The 24,155-nt window shown below is 35.7% G+C and overlaps 1 protein-coding gene across 2 annotated transcripts in view; it reads left to right on the top strand.

The window, feature by feature from the left end:
• spir (spire type actin nucleation factor) overlaps positions 1-24,155 on the top strand; it is a 78,546-nt gene that overhangs the window by 31,362 nt on the left and 23,029 nt on the right. For both annotated transcript variants that reach the window (XM_089095396.1, XM_089095397.1), the window contains exons 4-6: positions 1,022-1,131; positions 10,933-11,097; positions 13,959-14,189. In XM_089095396.1, the coding sequence (XP_088951522.1) occupies positions 1,022-1,131; positions 10,933-11,097; positions 13,959-14,189 (506 nt within the window). The remainder of the gene's footprint in view (positions 1-1,021; positions 1,132-10,932; positions 11,098-13,958; positions 14,190-24,155) is intronic.

Here is a 24,155-nt window from a genome sequence, read left to right as displayed (position 1 = left end):
AACTATCACAAATCAGTATCAATAAATAAATGAAGCCCAAAACGAACAGAAATTAAAATAAATATCAGAGTCAAACTCAAAACGAGCAAAAGTTAATATGACTAGGGTTCAAAACCCCTATGCTTTCTAAAGGCTAAAATATAATTTTTACTTTGCTGGAAAAAGTCTTTTAAATGTTTTCACTTTTATAACTTTAAGAAATCAAAAATGAATTAAGATTTTAAGGAATAAATATCAGCATATGTATATTAAAATGATATTCTGGCTTTTAGAAAGCATAGGGGTTTTGAACCCTACTCATATTAATTTCTGCTCGTTTTGAGTTTGACTCTGTTTTATATTTTAATTTCTGTTCTTTTTGGGTTTCATTTATTTATTGATACGGATTTGTGGTAGTTGTATGCTTGGTAGATTATTTGATTTTATTTTTGTTCATTTTTGGTTTAATGGAGTTCTTTACTTTTTTTTGAAAAACTCATTTTGTGGAATTTTTTTTAAATAATTACTGTTAAAACGGATCAACAATACGATCGAGTTCATAGACAATCTAGAGAAAATGGAATCGATTTTTCTCCTTAACTGTCTCGTTTGATGAATAAATAGCTATGTCGCCATAGTTTTAATAAAACTGAGCTGTTTATTATAAGTGTTTATGTTTTATGTATTGTGAGTGTTTTATTGTTATGTATTATCGAGCTATTATGGGCTAATTATTATTTAATCATTGAGCTATTATGAGTTATTTATTGTCTCTTTTTCGTCAGAAGTGTTATTTTGTGGTTTTTAGTTTTCTTTTCGTTTGTTTCTTATCCTCCTCTGTGTACATGCATTTATGTATAGAGAACATAAATCAATTATTATTATTATTAAATGGTGGCTTGTTGAATAATGTATAATTGATCGTAAGTTAGTTGAAGGTTTTAAAGTATAAAAAGTGAAATAATGCAGGACAAATGTATATCAATCTTCTTCATATTAGTAAATTGTGTAATTTTCAAATTTATCACTCATTGTGTTGCAGACGAAGGCGTTGAGCGCCCAGAAACGGATGATGAAGGCATAGAAAGAGACTCAGGGGAATCTGAAGACGAGTTGGGAAATAATTCTTGCACTTTTCAGTACATCATACAGGTGAGGTATTTCAGTTATTGTCTTTTAGAAAAAAAATTCAACAATAGTTTATCTCAATTTCAGTCTTTTAAGTTTCCAAAAAATGGAATTAGAAAATTTGAGAACTCCTTGATCTGAAGGGGCCTCAGTTATTATTTATAATGTTTGTCTTATGACTGTGGCTGCCATTCTTTTTTTCAATCGAAGCGTCTACTGCAATCGAAAATTAGACGCTTTCAGAATCTGTGCCTTGAGAACCAAGGGATTTCTGGTTTTCAGTTACTTTGCCACATTTGGGCTTCCATGAATTCAGTAAGTGGTATGGAGGCACCAAGAATGTCAACATGGCTAGCTCGTCACTTAGGTAGTTTTGGCTGTCAGTCAACGCAAGAAAAGGAAAGTGGAAACAACAATAAGAACGTCCTTTCAGACCTTGCGGTATTTTAGATATGGCATAGTACTACCTGTCCATGGAGAAGGTAGAAAAGAGGGAATCCCACTGCCAATTAGTTTAGCTTTCCAGGAAAGAAATACATACATAACTGTTACTCAGGATTGGACCCCCTCCCCTTTCTCCTTTCTCAGTGGTTGGACGTATGTTCACCGTCGATACCAATTTTAAAAGATATGTGTGCATAAGTGTGCCTAGCCAAAGATTTAGGGGGAGTCGAAGGGTTTTACAGCGGGAAATTATTACTGTCCTAGTCAAGATTAATGTGCCGAAAGTATGCCTCAGGGGTCAGCATAACCCCCGGAGCAACTCTAGTAATGGCCCTAAATTATGTAAATTACCTAATATTCACGTAGAGCTTTTAGTAGAAAAGGTGGGCATGTGTGGTGTTGGTTGTTCAACCAGGTTGAAATTCTAAGGGATCGTCCAGTAGACCAAGATTTCCCTGAGTTTTCGAAAGTTGTATTCCTAAAACAACGCACTCATCCGAGTAAATCAGAAGACTTTATCTAATATGTCTCAGAAATGGCTTTGGAGGTCAAGTTGAAAGTTTCAGGAAGGGTCAGGGTGTCAAGTGGACTTCAAATTTTGACTTGGAGGAAGGGGCAGAGGTAAACCCAAAGACACTTTATACATCCAGGTAATCGGAATAGTATATCTGCAATATCTTGGGAAGGCCTTGCAGGGGGGGGGGTTGAAAATTGCAGGTAATTTTGGAAGAAAGACGGAAGATTTCAAGTTTCGCATTGGGCGAAGGGCAGCTTGAATTATTTGTCTCCAGTCCAAGTAAATGTCTCTGCACTATATATCTCTTAGGGATTAATTAAGACAGACGTCGTGCTGCCGGGTGATCAAACTACCGTACTGCATTATCTGGGGAACAGCTTATTATTATTAGTATTGTCAGACTCGCGAAACTGAGCCGACGCTCATTATCTTCACACCAGAAAAAAAAATAAAAATAAAAGAAAAGCCTTTTTTGGTAGTGTCAGGATGTGGACCATTGTCTCCCATCCCAAAAACCCACCCACCAGCTTCGGATTGGCTTGGCCTGGCAACACTCGCCTTTCAGAAGAGAGAAGAGAGCTATCCACCACTTCCAGTCACCAGCGGCAAGCAGCCGAATAAGAGAACAAGGTACTAACAAGGGAAGGTACATGTGAGAATAGTGTGTTTTTTTTGTGTTTTTTTTAATGCATTGGTTTTCACTAATTTGGCCATCATATTATTTAAAAGTGGGAAGAATTTTATGAGCCCAAAAAAATATTCAGGACAGGCTTCCACGGGTTGCGTGTTGATCAATTCGACTTCGACTTCTCAGAAAAATGCCCTCCCCCTCTCCCAAAAAAAAAACTTGATGGAAGTAAATTCCTCAGTCATGAGACAAAACACAGCAGATTGATCAGAACATTGTACGAAATTTGTCAACTTTTAATGAAACCTACTGAATTTATGCGATTTTAAAATAAAACATGCTTGCTTGCCTTCAAGCTTTATTTACCCGTTGTATCAAATTACGCAGTCTGTGTCAGAGCTGAAGATAAGTGATTGGTTGGATGTTACGGGAAGTTATTAATTAGCCTATACAGGTAGGGATCGTTTCAGACACTTTGAGCTAGAGACATTGAAACAATTTTTGCTTTAGTCGTTGTCCGTCTTTCCTATCCATAGTGTCCGCATAAAGTTTTGGGCGAGTGGACAAACTTGCTAATTTTTTTTAGGGAGAAGGTTCCAAGATTTAAAAAATTGCCAGAGAAAGTGTCAGGAAAGTTTTGCCAGGAAAATGTTATGTATTTAATGAATGTTTCAAAATGTTTACATTTTTCTTTTGCTAAGGTTGGGGGGGCGTATTTGTAACCATTTGTATGTGCTTTAATTTTTTAAGAAGTAATATTTGCCTCTAAAAACGCGCTCGCAGGATGAAGATACATTGGAGGGAATTTAGGAGTACAGTAATTCATTTTTGATAATAGTGTATGATTCAACTGTTGGTTTGGTCCAAGCTCGACAATGTGTTTATTGACATTTTATTAAGAAGAGTTTCGTAGAATCTATCCTTCATATTTTTTATCAAATAGGTTCAAAGTTGGACTGAACTGAAAATCATCCTTATTAATAAATTGAAAGTGAAAATTGACACCATAGCGATATGTATCTTGAATTCCTTAGTCGGGGTAATTATATACTACCTGAGAAGAAATCAGGATCTTTTTCTTAGTTATTTTGTGAATTGAAATTGCAAAGAATGTGTGAAATTAAGTGTGAAAATCGAAACCTGAGCTCCTTTTCTTGTTCTGAAAATGGAAAAGAGGTATGTTTTGCACGAATGTCAAAAAGTTTTAGTTTTTGTTTTATCGATTGCAGTAAAGTCAATTCACAAAACTTTAGGGGGGTTGGGCAAATTTATCTTTTTTTCAATTATTTTGATGAAAATATAAAAAAAGGCATTTTCAATGTAAATATCCCCCAAAAATGGTATTCTTCAAAACCTAGAGGGGAGGGGGGGGCAAAAACAGCATTGGCCACGGTAGACAGAATCCATGCACCTAAAATCATACATTTGCCCACGTATCAGTTCTCGTAAATTTGCTATCTTGTGCTAAATACAAATCACTTTAAATATTTGCGGAGAAAATGCACAAGACAGAAATGTTCACTTTGCATTCTATAGGCGGTGCTAAACACAAAAGTAATTGAAAAAACTAAAAGCTTGACCACACAATCCAGGCAAGCAAGTTTCTGATTTTTGTATCCGTCCCCCCCCCCCATCCTTTAGAAAAATAAGGTGAATTGTACGGAAAATACTGGACAAATGTATCATTTGGAGATTCTTTGAGGAGTGGGGTCCAAAGGACTCATATGCGAATTTTGATGAAGGTTCAGTACTTTAAAAAAAATTTCAATTAGGACTGCCTCTTTTTTGAGAATCTTTACTGAAAACTACCAGAGAAACTATCTAGTAAACGGCATTTTTCCACCCGTTCTAAGTTTCTTCTGATACCAATATGCGCATATAATTCAATAATATGTTAATACTACTAACTACTCACCGCTGCAACAAGCCACCTGAAGCCAACACAGCTACGCACGCTCCTCCTCAGTCCCATTCTATTTAAAGCTTCCCTCTTTAAACCCTTTCAAGAAGTTCACATTTCCCTTAAATCTTTTCTTACGATTTATCGATATATCTGATATATCTATTGCTATCAAAATTCCGTTTTTTAGAGTTTTGGTTACTATTGAGCCCCGTCGCTCCTTATTCACAGTTCGTTAACACGAACTATCTGAAAAGGGTGAACATTCCCTGCACATTAGGTGACTTCTGTATGAAACAAATTACTCAGTATGACGATACTTTTCCGACTTAGAGATGCTGTAGACAGGGCTTCCACTATCCCCGAATTTTTGGGATTTCCCAATCAACGACCTCAAAGATCAACGACATATTGCTTTGGGTACACGTACCTACTCTGACTCATCATTTATCAATGGTGAAATTCGTTCAAACTTGCTTTAGCCTTTGTAAAAAGTGCTAGTGCCCTTGGATCATGGACAAATTCTCCCCATAAATTTGAAATGTCTTTCATCTCTTTCATCTCTTGCATGTAAAGTAAATGGAATTCCACTCTACAATTTATCCTTTGATAAATCATACAGGACCTTATATGAATTGACAGTGCAATCCTTAGATCGAGATTCATAAGTATTTGAAAACGGTATAACCGAAGAAGTGAATGCGAAAACTCATGGTATCATTATATTGAGTTTTTTCGGTACTCAAGATATGACTATTGTCCGAACAGGCACAGTTCGATTAGAGTGTACCTTTGCCGAACCACTCGAGGAGAGTGTTGAATTAGTCTCATTAAATCAGTTTGAAGCTTACTTGAAAATTGCTCCAGATTGTAATGTTCCATCAGACGTGGCACCATGAACGCGAATGAAATAATCAATGTCGTGCGTATCGATCCTTAAATTTTCAATTGGAAAATCGATTACAAAACTCTGGATTTCCTCGATCATATTAAGTTTTAACAATTAAGTGTTAACAGTACCCTTATCATTGTTAACAGTAGCCCATCAAGTGCAAAGACGGGGCATTGGCTATGCATCTTTCAGACAACGAAAAATATTGAATTATTTTATCAGTAGCCATTGTTAACAGTAGCCCATCAAGTGCAAAGACGGGGCATTGGCTATGCATCTTTCAGACAACGAAAAATATTGAATTATTTAATCATCTTGACGTACAGTATACGTTCTACACACCTCACATTAAAAACTTTCGTGAGCAACGTGGAAAATCTATTATTCAAAATTGGACACGAGTACAAGATTTACAAACCAAAAGCTGTGATTTTCTTGCACTATTATATGTTGTTTTCCGACTTCGTAAACAAACTTACAGTGAATTTCTCAATATTTATGGTGACGATCCTCGATTGAACGACTATTTAGTTGAAAATACTCTTTCCTACCTGTACAATATAAATTTTAGTGCCCTAAGAGTGAAATATTTTTAAAATGTTTGTAAATTTGTTTATTAATAAAATGTGTATGTACAAAACACTGTGTCATTTAAATTTCTTCTTCTACGCATAGGTAATCATCGGAAACGACTAATGGCAGCAGCTCGTCAGGATTCAACTTGTATTCATCTTGGCATGCAAAGTCAGAATCACATATCCTACAATATGGTGTAACTTCATTTTTATTATATCTCTTTGTAAAGTCAATAACACTATTCTGATTCTTAATGTAAAATTCACTTGTTTCAATTTGCTTAATTGAAGCTGTCACACACAAAATTTTTCTTATGAAGAATCACTTTCTGTAACAGCCATATAGAAGTCTGTAGGCTTATAATCATAGCAGTCTCTATCTTCACAGCCATGTCGTAAAAACCTGACTCTTTTATTATTCCAGATATTGAAGTGCAGACCAGGTTCTTCTTTCCAAAACAGTTTAAAATCACGACGATACCAGTCTCTTAAAATTAATCTGAAATCACGTTTAGGTTTGTTTTGCAATTATGGCAGGGTAAGTATTTTCCCATTGATCACATTTATCATAGTGACAATTGGAAAACAGGAAATATCTAGCATGAGAGTCACAAATCTCTTCAAGGCAGGAATTACAGTTCTTTAATTTGCACAGCATATCCTCTGTGCAATTTACACGGATTGCATAACCTACACTTTTCATTATAGTCATCAACAAAGTACAAGTACAGTTATCACAGGATGATCAGCTGATCAATGTATACAAGCAAAATGGGCATGTGTAAAATATTCTCGATGTTGACTCTCATCGCCAAAAAGGTTAGGTTATGTTAGGTTAGGAAACTGACTCGCGATCAATAAAATGAATCTCTTCTAAGAGGTGTGACGTCACAAAACTTGTTTAGACATGATTTTTTTTAACTCGATTTTATTTCTTGTTGCCTTACAAAATGGGGCGTCTAAGTAGTAGTTAAAAGGAAAATCACAATATCATATTGTTTTGTCTCAATTAATATATCTATAAACTGAGTAAATACGTTTGACCCGTGACGAAAGATTCATACAATAGTTCAATGACGGAGAATCATTTCTCATTACATCGTTAAGTATTTCTCGAGAAAATATTTTCCTTTGAAGAGATAACTCTTGAAAGTCATCATCTAGAATCAAACACTTTTACAATTTTACAAGATTCTTTAAGATTTTTGTTTCTCAAATCAATCCATTTTTCAATCCCAACTCTCACTGCTGACTTTAGACTAATTAAGATTCTTTCTACTTCAAGAATATTCTTAGAGGAATGGAATCTACTTAAAAAATATCTAACAAGAAAAAACGTTTTCTATTTAGAAACCTTTTATTACACATTTACAGCAACAATATATCACTCACTTACTGATTCAACTTATTGTCCTCGATATATTTTATTATTGCATTTAAAGCAGCTTGGAGTCTATGTATATGTATTATATTAAGTTTTGCTGCAAAGCATAACTGCTCCTCCAATTTGAATTTGCTCAATGATATTACATATCTTCAATACACATCATCCCATTCAAGGCTTAGTCGAGATCCTCTTGTAATTTTTACTGCTACACTTGTCTTTGTATCATTGCTGCTGCTGTTAACACCTGCAATATCAACTTCTAGGGGGTTCTTCAGGGTTACCTCCTATCCTCTCATCTATTTAATCTCTTTCTAAATGCAGCTTTATCAGTTGCTAAAATCACAGAAGGTGCATCCATTGGAGGAAAACTTGTCGACAAATTAGCGTACGCAGACGACATCGTGAGTATTAACAGTCATAAACATCTCCTCCAAACAGGCACAAACAAGATAGTGTCAGCAACCAAAGCCCTTTTGAGGATTACCAACACAACAAAAACGAAATTCATACGGGTATTCAGAGACTTGACACCTAGAGCCATGCACCTAATCGTAGACGGAGAATCAATTGAAAATGCAGAACCTTTTGTCTACCTTGGCAGTCTTTTAACCTCTAACAACGATCGCTCAAAATCGACTAGGTGTAGACTGGGCCTTGCAACCAGCAGCTTCAAGAGCCTATCATTAATTTGGAAAAGTAAATTACTATCAAAACTCTTTAACTCTCTCATAATCCCCATTGCTATGTATACAAGTGAAATGTGGTCAATTAAAGCTAATGACGAAAGGCGAATCTCCGCATTTGAAACAAAATGTCTCCGTCGCATAGCAGGGATCACCTACATCGGCCGAGTATCCAATGAAGACCTCCGTAAACTCCTTCACTGCTCACACACTATCATGGACCGAATTAGAAGTCAGTAAATCTGCCATATCCAACGAATGTCATTAAATCAACTCCTCAAAATCACGTTTGAAGGACGGATACATGGCACACGACCTCGTGGCCGACCCCGCAAGATATGGTACGACAACTTAAATGGCCAGAACCTCCCCCAACTCCTGCGTCTTGCACCAGATAGAACCGAATACCGTCGCCCTATTCAACGACTAGTGAAAAGAGAAGAAGCCCCAATACAGCTACAAAGGTCGGATGGGATATAAGTCAAAGTCAAGATAAAAGAGTATATTCAAACTGTTCTCTCTCTCTGAATTCTATTCTCTCACTTCTAGGAATTACACTGAAAATCCATCCTTATATTGGATCCGGTTGTTATGGTTGGTTGCTAGGCCCTCATAGCTATAGTATCATGTAAGTAGGTCATTGCTCTAGTTTAGGGCATGATCTTTAGAGCCCTTAGGTGTCATGACTAGTTTATGCAACTTGTACTCAAGTATGGCTATATCTTTTCTACTATGGCATGAAGGCTCATCTGGCTGGGGCCTATTTAAAAACCTTCCTATGTGTGCGTTTAAAACAAGGTGTCATTGGAATTCAGGGGCGTGTCTTCCGGAATCCGGAGTGTGTCATGGGAATTCGGAGTGTGTCATGGGAATTCGGGATATGTCATGGGAATCCGGGGTATCGTGGGAGTCCCAGGTATGGGTCTCATGAAATCCACAATGCCCCCACTACTTATTTGTCTTACTTTCTCTTCGCCGACTCAATTTTACGCGTGAACATTTTAAGGGTAATTTTCCGGGGTAAATTTTCCATGGGATTGAATTGTCAAAAGAATCTTTCCTCGAGGAGGGGGTATTATCCGTGGAGGTGGAGTTGAATTTCCTGGCATCATTTAAAAAACGATTAAAGATTAAATAAAAAAAAAGTTTTTTCAACTGAAAGTAAGGAGCAACATTAAAACTTGAAACAAACAGAAATTATTGCGTATATGAGGGGGCTTGCCCCCTCATATACGCAATAGAGTTTCTTTACAGAAGAAACTCTACAATTGAGTTTCTTTACAGAAGACAAAATGCGTTCAAATTTTTTCACTTTTTTTTACTTAAATAAATACAAAAAATTTAAGATTTTAAGGAATAAATATCCATATAGGTATATTAAACTGACAATCCACGGTAATTTTTTTTTTTTTTTTCAGTAAAGCCTAGAAGGCATGGGGGTTGTCAGCCCTACTAATGTTAATTTTTGCTCGTTTTGAGTTTGACTCGGCTATTTATTGTAATTTCTGTTTGTTTCTAGTTTAATTTATTTGTTGGTAGTGATTTGTGGTAGTTTTACGCTTGAAAGATTATTTGACTTTATTTCTGCCCATTTTTGGCTTGATGGAGTTACTTCTCTTTGAAAAACTTAATTTTTGGAAAAAGTTTTTAAATTAATACAAATATAAGGCAATGTCATTCATCCAAGGAGGGGGTCTGGAGCCCCGCCCCCCTTATGGTGGCCCATTGCATTGGCTCATATTTCATATCGTAAAATGTAGCTTTTTTGGGTATATAGCCCACGTTTTTGACTTTATCCATATCCTAAGGCAATTTTGAACATGGCAATACCTCTTACGTAGAGACTTACCTTGAGCTTCTCCCATAGCTTCTAAAACGTATATGCATTTGCTTTTCTAGATTTAAAAACGAGTCTCAGTTTATTCAAAAGTCCTCTGTGTGTTTTTCTATGACTGTCTGAATGATCGTCTTTAAGAGTTAACCCATTCTATTGTTCTGTTTTACAGCAAAGACACAAACTGCAAGCTGATTCTTGGAAAATTTTAGTTTCTAGGACACTAGGAAGCGGGTAAATAAAACTAGATTAGCGTTTCTCCTGGATGCTTTCCTTGTGATTACGGATACTGGACTGCCATCGACTCGGCACCGAGTGCTTCCCTAAATCGTCTCTAAAAGTGTTATAATAACGCTTGAACATTTTAAACGGGGATATGTCTATAACACAGACATTGAACATATACAAATTTCGTATTGGAAAAAGAAATGTTGAAAAACGTGTGTCGGACATTAAACCTGCCTTGCAGCTATTCTTCATGACGATGATGTATGTTTTTGAAAACAGTGTTGCCCTGTTGACGAAACGATCAGTTTATTCGAATTATCCATGTTTATTAACAATATTTACTAAGCGATCATAGGTTTAAAACTCATAAGTAATCACCAAAAAAGTGTGATTATTTCAAAATTTACACTTGATTTTCTTGATTTTTTTATAATGATGAATTGTCCTGAATTAGATTCCTTTAAATAGGCAACAGTCATAACAAAAAAAATCTTTGAGAGAATAACTGAAGACAGACGAGCACAAGCATCGAATTTATCGGTTACCAGAAATTCTTCAGTTGGACTTTTCTACTATATTCCATATGTCTGTGGTCTATAGTTTATATCGAAAATGTGTAATTTTTTTTAGAAATGAATCAATTTAACAACCATGCTTCTTGTACAATTAGAGAAAAACATCACATTCCAAGGAAGACAGGCTCTATGACTAACGTTTATCTATTTGTTCCTTTTTAGGTGTGTGCTCAACAGCTACAGCTAAATTTGAATGCAGCTGACGTCCATTATGCCAACATATGCCGTGCTTATGTATCTGAAGCTTTAGAATTATCTGCATCTTTGGCCCTTTTTCGAGCTGGCTTAGATGACCATACAGATTCACCTCTATGTTCCGAGGAACTGGTAAAGTAGCCTCAGTTAATTACTTATTTATTCTACTGAGCAAGTTGAAAAATAAAATTGACAAGGAAATTAGAATACACCTGAAACTTGACTTGTGTTTCGTGAAGCGAAACTCGTCATAGTGTAGTGACCAAGACACCGCTAAGAGAATGTCAGAGAGAATTACAATCAACGTCAGATATAGGAAACGAGAAGGGGATATATAGAGAGAAGGAATACAAACGGACTTTTCTATCGAGTCAAAAGAAGGATAGTAGATTCTTATGCAATTAAATTGCATCAAGGTTACTGTAAAATTGAAAGGGGTAAAGTAAAAATGATATGGAGAAATAACTGAATTTAAAGGTCTAAAAGATTTCTTAATGTACTGTACATAAACCACTTGCTTACCTCTTCTTTTCGCTCATACTACTTTTTAGATTTTTGAATTTGTAATAATTTTATTATATAGCCTAGACTTGTCAACTCTGTTTAGTTTTAGATCAACCTGTAAAATTGACACAGTCATCTTATCAAACATCTGAGCTGGCTCATTTTCCCCTATTTATTATGGTGAAATGATACTTCTACAAGAGCCAGTGCTCATAGAGCCATTCTGATCCATTTTTAGTACAATCTTGAAATTAGATCAGAGCTGCTTTAGATTTTTTTTTCTTTTAATTTTTAAAGTTAAAAAATTTTGATGTTTCGGAAGTAATAAGAAATACACTACAAGAGTGAGAAAAAAAAAAATAAAATAAAAAAATAAACAAGCGAAAAGGTCCAAAGAAGTGCGACAGTTTGCAACCCTAGCGGTTTATTACCAACATGCCTTGCTTGTAAAATCTAAATTCTGAAACGTCCCTTATGTTTCAATTAATCAAACAGTCAATATCCATGGCATTGCTTTATCTGATGGATACCATACCTGAAAATGGGTGTTTATTTCCTCGAAGATTGTTGTCTTTGACCGTCGAATATCTGAAGATTTGGTCCTCTGAAGTTTAAAGTAATGAACTTCAATGGAATGTTTACCCTCTATATGAAGTTGAACTTAGACGCAGTCTTCCAAGGGTCTCCTGAGGAGGGGATATGGCGTTTGCTGACTTTTGATGAAAAACTGTGTGCAACACAGTTTGGCTTGGCATCAAAAACATTTGATGTTTGGCTTTTTAGTTTTAGCCAACGTATTGTAGCTTATTATTGACTGTGAATGCGATCCAGATCTCACATTATACGCTTGAGACCTATCAACAATCGAAATCGTGGTGTGGAAGCAGGATGAGAAAAGCATTACTGAAAAAGTAGAGAACCTATTTAGGTTCTCTACTTTTCTCTATTTAGGTTCTCTATTTTCTCTATTTAGGTTCTCTATTTTCTCCATTTAGGTTCTCTTTTTTTCTCTATTTATGTTCTCTATTTACAACGTATTTAGGTTAGATGACGTAAAGTAGCTGAATGCCTATTTAGAAGCAGTTGGGCATCAATAACACAAGTGTATAAATTATAAGGGAATTCTGGAGAAAATTAAAATAAATTAATACAGCATTACTTTATTTCGTCATTCTTAGGCTGAAAAATTTTAATACCACCCTTGCAAATTTTTGCAGAAAGACGTGCATGGAAATCCTTATGCTCTTATAAGAGAAAATCCACCTTCTTCTTTCATTCGCCATTGAATTCTACACGGTATAACGTCTAAGCCCTCCTTGAGATCTTTGGAATTTCACATTCCCCGTTTGCTACAGAATTTACTTTGAACTTTTTTTTTGCAGCTTTGAGCATTTTCATCCTTTTCTTCTCCTCTTGGCTAGTAAATGTGCTATTGTTCCGAGGTCCTTTCTATTTTTTGTACAACATTTTGAAAAAATATCCTTGAAGATACTCAAATGAAGGAGATAGGGGTCTGGGTTTTGCCCCCCCCCCCCAAAAAAAAAAATTTCTAGAGTTTCGGAACTTAAACGCAGTCTGAAAAAAAATGATCAGGCAAGGTTTTTTTTTCCAAATCATCGATTTTAAAACAGTCTTTAAGCCTGAATATCTATAGCTACTAAGGGCAGGTTGGACGCCATTTTAATTGCATGAAAACTAGCTAAGGACCCTGTCAAACGAAAGTCATAATAAAGGAAAAGAAAACCGTGGCGTATACTTTTTTTCTTGAGGACCAGATAAAAAATTGGTCCCTTTCTCCCAAATATGAAATTTTAAGTCTCCCCCCCCCACCTAAAAAAAGGCTTTTCCTGAGAGTTCAAACTCAATCCCCGAGTCTTGAGACAAAACTGGCTTTACTTACCAAACAACGTATAAAATTTGGATGGTCACCTTTGGATGGAACTTACTGACTGTATACAATCTCTATAACTACATATAGTGGTTGTCCTTTAGGTGTACAAAACTCATACTTTCTTGTGAGCACAGTAGAAGTAACGTACAGTAGCAAAAAGTACTATACTCTCCCTGGAAGATTTTTGAAACATATCTAAGACCACACAAGCTAAACCACTCTTCATGACCTCACCTTCGCGCACGGGCACTGACAAATGTTTCGATAGAAAACCAAGTAGAAACTGAAACTATGGCTCTGACGGTCTGGGAACTTCCCAAATTGCGCGCTATGACATGTGTGTCATGTTTGGAGAAACATGTTGCCACTGGTATATAGTTATACTGTGCTTGTTTAGTGTCTGAAAACCAACTGTTACCCGCTCTGTAGCATTAACCTACAGTTTTAGGTTAACTCTTGACTAATAAGTGCTGCTGACGCTTATGAATCATATAAAAAAAATGTTTTTGGAAGAATATACACTATTCAGTTGTGTCAGGGCTAAGAAGAATATAAGGAAAAAAAACCGCTGTTGAATGTCCCTTTTCTTTTTATCTAGATAAAATCTTGGATGGACGTAATGCATCAGCTACGGTGTGGCGTTCGACTCCGTCATGTTGAACTTCGAGAAAAAGAACCTCTTACATTTGACTTAACTCCTTATGAGGCTCTAATGGAAGATATAAAGAAAAAACGCTACTGTCTGAACAAAGTTGAGCCCCTCTCATTGAAAAAGGATCCACATGCAGCCTTACTTGAAGTTATTAGAGCAAGACCGCTTTTAAGAAAGGTAAAATTACTAAACTGTGCTTTTATAAATCTGGCTTTTGTCGCCTCACTAATCTAAACAGAACCATTGGTGTTTGTTAACTTATAATTATTTTTCGTTTTTGACAAATCTAGAAATTCTGGTACTTTCAGAAAGCTGAAGTTTATTGCCTCTCAAATTTATGTGTAAAAAATTATATTTATTTTCACTAATACAATTATAAATTAATTATGATATAATAGAAACACTAAAAAAATAAATCCTCTTTCCCTCTTTATTTTATTATTTTTGGACGCGCTATTTTTGTTTGCTGTATTTTAATAATTTCGTTTAATCTTAATTCTGATAATTTTATGTGTTTGACACAATGGTGTGCGTTCACGCTTTTTTAAAGTTAGTTTTTAAGGTTTATATATTGTTTCTGAGTTTTTTTTGTTTTTTTTTTTTGCCTGACGCTATGAGGATATCTGGCTCTCTCAGAGCTTATGGCATTCTTATGAAATAAATTTTATCTCATCTTAGGTTTCGATGAGGGCTTTCTCTTTTTCGCCAAAGCCTATCATGTCCCTTTATAATAGAACCCGATATTTTGTAATTTCGAGATTAATTTTGCACTTTTAGGCTCCCTTTTTTTGCATATTTTTTTGCTTCTTATTTGTGGATTTCAATAAACTTTGTGTTTGGTTCCTGTGCTGGCGTCCTTTTGAAATTTAAAATCGAAGTTGCAGTTTAAAAAACACAAAGAAATGAATATAAAGACGACAAAAAGGTCTATGGCCTATAAATGAAAACGAAGAAAAACAACAAAAATCAAACGAATATTTCGCCCGTATCTAACAGGACGTCTTCAGTGTAGAAAAAAAAAAATATAACTAAAAAAAATACATATATATATATATATATATATATATATATATATAACTAAAATAGATTAACCTAAAATATATCTTTTTGTAAGACAATGAAGATAATTTGAATGAACATTTCGGCCCTATGTCCAAGGGCCGTCCTCAGCAAGACAAAATATATAAAAGAAAAAACACTCACAACAACATGCGACCAATCAAGCCAAAAATAAAAATTTTCAAAGCAGTCCCAGCATCCTTACTTCAGCGAAGTTCAACCAGGACTAATAAAAAGTGAGGTAAAACAAGGCGATTCAATGAGATGAAAGAAAAATAATTTAAAAACACGTTCTTGTTGCTAATCCAGCCTTTTTGGCAGCTAACCTCAAAGGTCTTTTTGTGACCGGCTCTGTGTTAATGTCTATTGTTATTTTTTTTTAATATTTTGTAAGATCATTTTTAATTAAATCTGTGTATAGAGCATTTAGTGTATATTCCCCCAAGTCCCTATTTAAGGAAATATTATTATTAGTCTTAAGTCTGATTTCATTTGCTTCTCGAACTACCTGTTTTATGCCTAGGTCATTGCTAATAAGGGCAGATTCATCGAAAAGTATGTTTTGGCTAGGATTTTCAAACACATGGCTGCCTAAAGCAGAATCAAATGAAACAGTAGAAATATTAGAGAGAGAGAGAGAGAGAGAGAGAGAGATTTATTCTAAACAAACAAACAATTTAACATAAGTTTAGTGGCTTATGCAAGAAGTAAAACTTCTCCAAGGAGGTGGCAAAAATATACTAACATAACAAACCGATAAAAAAACGAAAAAAATAACCTATCTATATCACAGTCCCCAAACAGCACCACAAACCTTACACCTTAAAATTTTAATTAAATTTACTATCATAATAATAATCATCACCCCCAGGAGCCATAAATATTTACCAACATCATTATAAAAAAAAAAAAAAAAAAAAAAAAAAAAATTCATACTTACTAAAAAGCATTCCTTTAATTACTATCTTAAACGAAGAAATATAACCTATATTTTTTATATTCTGATCACGATGGTTCCAACTTCTGATCCCCCTATGAAGCAAAGAAAACATCAATCAGGCCGAAACAACCAGCGAAATATTAATCTCTACAGATGACCTAGTATCATAATCATGGACGGAAGATCTCAGGTTTGCCAAGCTATCAAAACACGCGAGGTTTGTACCCTTCTGAATTCTAAAAATGAATAGAACTGTATATAACTCCCATAATCCGGAAGCTGGTAATATCTTTACACGTTCTTACGCTTTTCGTACTGAATCCCGGGGTTGTAGGCCAATTTAAGAGCCAAACAGCGTTGTTTTGTAGAATTCGTATTGACCGAACAATAGAAGGAAATGTTCCAAGCCAAACGCTACTACAATACAATATATATGGATGGATAAGGGAATAATAAAGAAGGCGCATAACAAAAGGAGGAAAAAAATGCTTAAGTTTTCTCATTATACTCAGGTTACGAGACACAGTTTTACAAACATAATGTACATGGCGCTTGAATGATAAAACATCATCAATATTAGAATTTAGAGCTGTGACAATATCATCTTTATGCTGTTGCATGCGTTTCTCTAAATTCTGGTGTGTTCTACCTACATAGTATTTGCCACAATCGCATAGTCTTTGATAGACCCCTCTTTGGCGAGTCACTGGGGTTTTATCTTTACCAGAATTTAGGGAATTTATGATTGTGAAATTATTGGTAAATACTACATACAGATTATTTTGTGTGCAAACTGTTTTAAGATTTGTAGTGATTTTTGGGATGTAAGGGAGGTAAATTATGTTTGAAGGTTTGTCGGAAATCTCACATGGTAAACAATAATAAATGTTACAGGAGTGTTTTTTCAGTCTACAGTTATTTACGCTGTTAATAAATAAAATAGGATACCCATTTCAAAAAAATATGTCCCTGATAAAGTTTAGTTCTGCTGTGATGTGGGAATTTGAACAAATGTTTATGGCACGATCGACGAGAGGGATTACGACAGCCCTTTTAACTTGTGGGGGGTGGTTTGATTTAAAATGCAAATATCTGTTATTTTGTATCTGTCTTTTTTCTTTTATATATTTACTGGCCGTAGACCCGTTTGTCACCTTTATACTCATTTCTTTGTGTGTTTTTTTTTTTGTCATGGCTGCCAATTCTGCTTTAGATCTTTTATAAGTTGCAGTTTGCTATTTCTGGCACTCTACGAAAACAACAAATCAACAGTGAGTATGATAATATATCACTGAAATGTGGATGTAAGGAGGTCCTTGAGGCTACTTGGGAACCGTATCGATTAAATAATTTTTCACCTCTGGGAAATTTCCTCGTTCTTGTTTCTCCTTTACAAAAACCATGGATACTTCACAGAAAAGGTAACTTTAATTTTTACGACTTCAGGTTTTTGTTCTTAGGGGAAAGAGGTTGGATTTAGTGCATCAACGAAGAATTTGTTCCAAGTCTTATTCATCTAATGATATTATTGACATGTGTTTTTTCCAACACAACGGTCTCAGCAAGTGATGATCCATCCGGTATGCTTTGCATATTGATATACTACCAAGCGTTCTAATCTACATAGATAATTTCGGAGACCACACTGCCTTTCCATGACGAAAAAATTTAAGTTTAAAATACAGATAAAATCTTTTTTAATATACAGTGTATAGAAATTCACAAAAAATACCAGATATTTTGGTAACTGTATACGTGACCGAAATATCTGGTATTTTTTGTGAATTTCTATACACTGTCTATTAAAAAGGATTTTTTCCCTATTTTGGACTTTTATTTTTTCGTTCTAATCTACTTTGTTGAATGTTCAAAGCACCAAAATTAACAATTGGCGTTCCCGATTTTTAAAACTTTTAAATTCTCATGTACCGAAATCAGCAAGTTATTGCCCCGAATTTCGATCCATCAGAATCCGACCGGAGTACCGAAGAACCGACTCCTGCTTTACTGCTTGACTTTTGCTAAAGACTAGACACAAAGCAGATGTGTCAAATTTAGCGGACGAAAGGTGTTGTTTACTGCAGATACATATACTCAAATGACAAGAGACAAATTCCCATCTAAAAAAAATAAGGCAAGGTTCATCCACATGCTCTTGGAAATTTTTTGTGAAAGTGGTGTCAAATTTATTTGTGCAGATGGGAATGTGAATGTAAAGATCGATAATTGTTTGCACGGTTTTCTTCCCTTGTGTTTTTTGACAATTTTATTTTTCATTCCTCCAATTCTCCTTATAACCTTGAGAATAAGATGTTAAAGATGAGAGATGCTAAAGTTAGGAGATGTTAAAGTTGAAAATGGTTTAACTCAAAAAGCTTATTTTAAGCCTTTTATTTCATCCCATTGAATATGACATTCTTTCCCAAGTAGTTTAGATAGACTTTCTATGACAACAGACTATAGACTACCTCTCTATAGACATAGGCTATCTCTGTGTTCATCTAAAGATGTTGAAATAGTATATCGACTCCCCTCTCAACTCCCGAAGAGATTGGTCGCTTAGCCGAACGTGCCACCTCTGAAATACTAGAGACCGTAAATGACATCCTTGGCAGAAAGTTTAAAGATGAAAAACCTTGGATCACTGAAGACATCATACGACTGTAAAAAATAAGTATTCCTTACATCGCGCGAGCGATGTAAGGTATATTTTGAGAAGAAATTAAACCCACAAGTAGTGACGGAACCCAGCATCCTAAGCTGCTTCCCAACCACTAAACGTGCTACCCCGTCCCCCTCCTAATATCTAAGACCAAAGAGTCCATTGAATCACTGAAGTGAGGCAAAGCTTCAGGACCGGGTAGTGTCGCTGCGAAGCTAATAAACGCCGGCTCAAAAGATGTTGTTGACATATGCCACATTGTTACATCAACCACCTGGTCCATTCGATATTCGGTAGTGCAGCAAGGCAAAAATAGTCCCAATCCATGAAAGAGGCTGAAAGTAAGAGCTTGAAACCGGGACATCAGCCTGACAAGCCACCAAACAAGAATCCTGAATAAGATCCTCCTCCGTAGAATCCTAGCAATCGCCGCACCTGTTGTTGGCAAATATCAGGCTGGCTTCCGACCTGTATGATCAACTATTGAACGAATTTTTACTGTGTTTCAGCTGATGGAATGATGATTTAAGTTTAATAGAGAGGTCTATCAACTATTTATTGACTTTCGCCTGGCCTTTGACCTCAAATAGAGGAAAGGTTTGTGGCATATTTTAAAACGCTACGATATTCCAGGGGAAATCATCAGAATAATTAAGAACATGTAAAACCATTTTAAAAGCCAAATACTGATTACCGATGGAATCTGGTGAACTCTTGATAACTTCCGGAATCCTCCAGGGATGAATCCTCTCCTCACGTTTCTCCTCTTCCGTTGAATCCTCTTCCTGGTACCCGCCGAGCATTGGATGAAAATAGATGGGATTCTGCTTGACAAACTAGGTTATGTTGATGATATCGATCAGCTAGTTGTGACCGCCCAAGAACTCTAAAGCCAGGCGGACAACATCTCTCAAGCAACGAAACCGTTTGCGACGCAGATTAATGCAAACAAAACTAAAATCATGGTTACATCACCTCATGGCACTTTCAACCTCCTTTCTATAACAGTTGATGGTAAGCAAGTAGAAACAGTCGATCGATTGCTTTACTTTGGCAGTCGCTTAACGGTTAATAATTGCCACACTACAGACATCAGACACTGCCTTGCCCTCGCTATCTCTAGTTTCAGAAGACTCTCAAAATCCAGCCACCTTTCGAACCATCTGAAAATTTATCTTTTTAATACCCTGATAATACCCAATGCTCTCTATAGGTGTGAATCATTGACGGGGAAAGCCGAAAACCTGTATACCTCTCGCATTTGAAATGAGATGCCTATGCCGGATAGCAAAGATTATCTTCAGTGACCTTGTTACAAATAAAGAAGTCTGAAAAAGTCCCCAGACACGATCCTAAACAAAGTTAGAAGACAGTAACTGCACTGGCTCGGCCATGTAAAGAGAACGAATCCTGCTCTTCTATCCAAGACCTCCTTCGAAGGGACTATTGAAGGACACCGACGACGGGAAGATCTCGCAAGAGGTGGATTGACAACTTTGCAATCCGATTATCTAGAACTGCACCTGACAGAGCAGCATATCGAGTACTGGTCTGTGAAATATCGAAAAGAGTTGTCCCAAAACGCCCAAGAGGATGGACGGGACTTACGTAAAGTAAAGCAAAGCAAGTTACTCCAATTGCTATTCGGATAAATATTTGAATCGTACTTCGGGCCAAGTTTATAAATGCGTATACACTGACATGCTTATATTTCTGGGGTTAATTCTCCTCAAGGTTGATCAAAAGCTCTTCTCCGGGATAGTTCGAGTAGTCTTAAATAGTCTTAGATAGTCATAGATAATCTTGATCAGAAATATTTTTCTAGGCCTCAGGTCCCACCCTCCTCTCTTTCCCTCCCCTCTTTCTCCAGAAAAATATTAAAAGCCCCTTTGAACTTTACGCTGGATATAAATCTTTAGTCATTAATTGTGAGGTGTCATTTACGATCTGGCACAGTTCGCATAGCTCTTAATACAAGGAAAATCACTTTCTAACAATTTCCAGGATTGGATTTCGTTGTCCCCAGGATTGGATTTTTTTTTTTTTTTTTTTTTTTTTTTTTTTTTTTTTTTGATTAAAGGCTTTGAAGTTTAGTTGAAACATTTGTGATTACCTATAAATGTGTAAGCTTAATCGCTAAAATGATCCTTTCAAATAAGCATCAATAGCCTCAATATATGCTTGGGTCAGTGTTAAATACATTTTACCTATTCTTCTACCTATACTCCCCTCTTTAGTTTTTATTATATTCTAATAACTAGTAACAATTTTGATACATTCTACCGGCTTTTCTACATTCTGCCGACTCACGGATTTATTTGTGCTAAAATTTCAATAATATCTGTGAAACGAAAAGTTCAGTTTTAGCAACATCTAAGTGAAAAAGAAATGTAAAGGTTTGGATAGATAGTTCTGTAATCACTTGTTTACAAAAACAAGTAAGAGTTTCAGTTATCGAATTAAAATACGCTTTTGCTAAAAGATGTGTCATCTCCTAATCCAGATCTAATTTCAGAATTTCTGTATATGCCTGATAATCCATTTATTACTGATTTATATAAATTAGGTACGATTGTAGTCGGACAGCGTTACAGATCTAAAGATATCCGTTGAAAAGTCCAAATGGACGTTCAAGAAATGTATCCTAAGTGAAATGTTACATCCACATGGGGTTTCATGTCAATAGTTGTTGTACATTATTGCAGTAATCTCTACCTTATGGTTGCCTAAAAAGCTCTTATAAACAATTATGGAAGATACCCGTGCTGTTTTTTCACGTCTCTCAATAAGTCTTGGAAATGTTCATCAGCCTTTTTTTCTCTTGTTCGCGGCATGACGAATGCTCTCTCTTTATTTTTTTCTTCAATGATCTGTGTGAATTTATTTCTCAAATACATGAATCCATGTTATGTTGTATTCATAGTTTTCAAGAAAAATCTCATAGGACTCAATCATTGGATGTAATGGAGGTAGATACACTTTTTTCAGGTGGAAAAGAGGATTTTTAACCATATTCTCCTCGTGGTCTCTGCTGTCTCACTCCCATATAAAACAGCAGTGCTTTGTTTATCCGACCTGCAAGTCCGTTAGAATTCCCGTTGTGGAGAGGTACTGCTTTTAGACTAAGTTTTCTAAGGCTGCCCTAGCCGAGTAGATGACAAACTGGGGATAAAAATCCTATGTCCTCTGGGACAAGAGTTCAGGTCATGGTGTAGCAAATCCTGTGACTTGGGGTAGGAGTCGGTGGTGTGACTCTGCAAGCTCAGCTGCCGTTACACGTAGAGGTTGAAAGCCGAGCATATATGTCTCTAATCTAATCTATTAACTTTGCTATAATCTATGACCAAGCACTAATCACTTACAAATAAATCATTTAGAGTTTGTCGAAACAGTCACAGCGTCGGTATATTTGAAGTGGAACTTCAAATATACCCATTTGTTATAATTCGACGACAAATCAATTTTACAGGAATTGGAAATGTTCAGGTCTTCAAGGTAAAAATGACTAATTGTTATTTTTGAGATGGAAAAACTTAAACAATTAAGTAATTATAGAATTAATCAAAGTTTGGTAAAGGATCCTTCTTTGAAAGTTTTTTATCCTTTCTTGGTCTTATGATTTTTTTTTTCTAATTTTTGTACTTCTTCTTTTTTATCTCTTTTTTCATCTCCAAAGATATAAGCTTTAAACGTGTAATACTCTCTCTTCAAGCTATCATAGCGTTCTTAAAAGAAAAGCTAACCGCAAACCAAAATTTTATAAACATTTCTCACATCAGATCCAAAACATTTTTCGGAATAGCTAATTTTATCTTTTAACTATTTGCTTCTCTTTTTTCGTCTACAAGGATAGAAGCGTTATAAGTATAAGATAAGATTTATTGAAAAAAAGCCTGCGGGCCATAGCAAAACAGAATACAATCTACAAACAAAGCTCAGAAACAAAATACAACTTTAGATAGTATAAATAAAAAAAAAAGAACAACAAAAAGACAAAAAAAGAAAAGCACCAAGGTTCAACATTTTAACCGACAAACACCAGTCATAATAAAATTCAAAACCGTAACAAGCTATCCCCTCAAACATGGTTCCCTATGTTTAATCCCTAAACGAAGAAACTTACACAACTGTTTAATACCACATGTGCTCCTCTCGGCCATCCGCTCAATTAACCATCATTCACTCCCAAACACTCGCCCAAAACATTCATTCCGCAACTCAGACAGCTCTTCACACTCAGATACAAAGTGAAATAAATTCTCATTCTCACATCCACACTTAGGGCAAAAATAGGGGCTAGCCTAAACTTTCCCAAAAATTTCCTTCTCTCACCTGAATCCAAACTATCCCCTCTTAACTCAACAACAAACTCTTCAAGCCCTCTTTATTCAACCCAAATTTAAAATAAACCTCCTCCCCAGACAGTCTTTAGCTTGGGAGTAAAACCTCAAAGACACAGATTAGTTCTTATGAGCTTGCCACTCTTAGATGTCTTGGTCATTTATGGTTCGCTGGACTTCCTTCCATACTGACACGCTTTCATCTATTGGGCCTTTTCCTAATTCCTTCATTCCACATATCCGAAAGGGCACAAAGGTCCAGTATTTTCTTGACCTGATTTGGTCACGAATCACATCTACCGTCCTTCCTGCTCTCCAAATAAGCTGATTTAAGAAGCTGAGCTCTAGGTAGGCTAATTATTTTCTCTCGAAATTTCACCATTCTAACCAATCTAACACTCCTTAAAGTGAAAAGCCTCTCCTTTCAGCACGACTGAACTAAAGGAATCCTTCAACCCTAAAATTCTCATAAAATATCTTAGCTGAACTACTTCTAACTTAGCTGCTTTAGCAAAACCACAAACCTCAGAACCCTAATGTACACTAGAAGCTACTTTTGTCTGGAACACTCTTTTCTGGATCCTCATGTCAGCTAGCTGATCTAAATTATTCCTCAAAAGTATATTTATTAGCCTATTACCCATTAAATTACAATCATCTACATGCCTAGACATCCCCCCTTAACGCACTAAACTAAACAGCCAAATAAACAAATTCTTCTTCAACCTCTAACATCGTTCCTCCAAAGTTAAAAGCAATCTCAGAATCAACATCTCCTTTGCTTCTAAATACTAATACTACTGACTTCTTAGCGTTCAACCCAAAATCCTTCTTTTCTAAATATTTTTTTATTATATCTAATTGCTTCTGAAGATTATCTCTACTATCTCCCACTAGAGCTATGTCATCCGCGAATAACATACATGATAGCCTAAACCAATCCAAAGATACATAAGAGACTCCATTGCTCTTAATAAAACTATGTAAGTCATTAACAAACGAGGAGAAAAGCATAGGAGATACAGTACATCCTTGTTTCACACCCACATGAGACGTAACCAGCCTAGAAATTTTTCCCATAACCTTCACAACAAACTTCACCCTCCGATACATATCTGCTATTATCGCTACAAAACAAGAAG

This window comes from Artemia sp. Qi Xiang Cuo, chromosome 10 (genome assembly GCF_049724085.1).
Source record: "Artemia sp. Qi Xiang Cuo chromosome 10, ASM4972408v1, whole genome shotgun sequence".
NCBI lineage: Eukaryota > Metazoa > Arthropoda > Branchiopoda > Anostraca > Artemiidae > Artemia > Artemia sp. Qi Xiang Cuo.
This window is presented reverse-complemented; position numbering and strand designations above follow the sequence as displayed.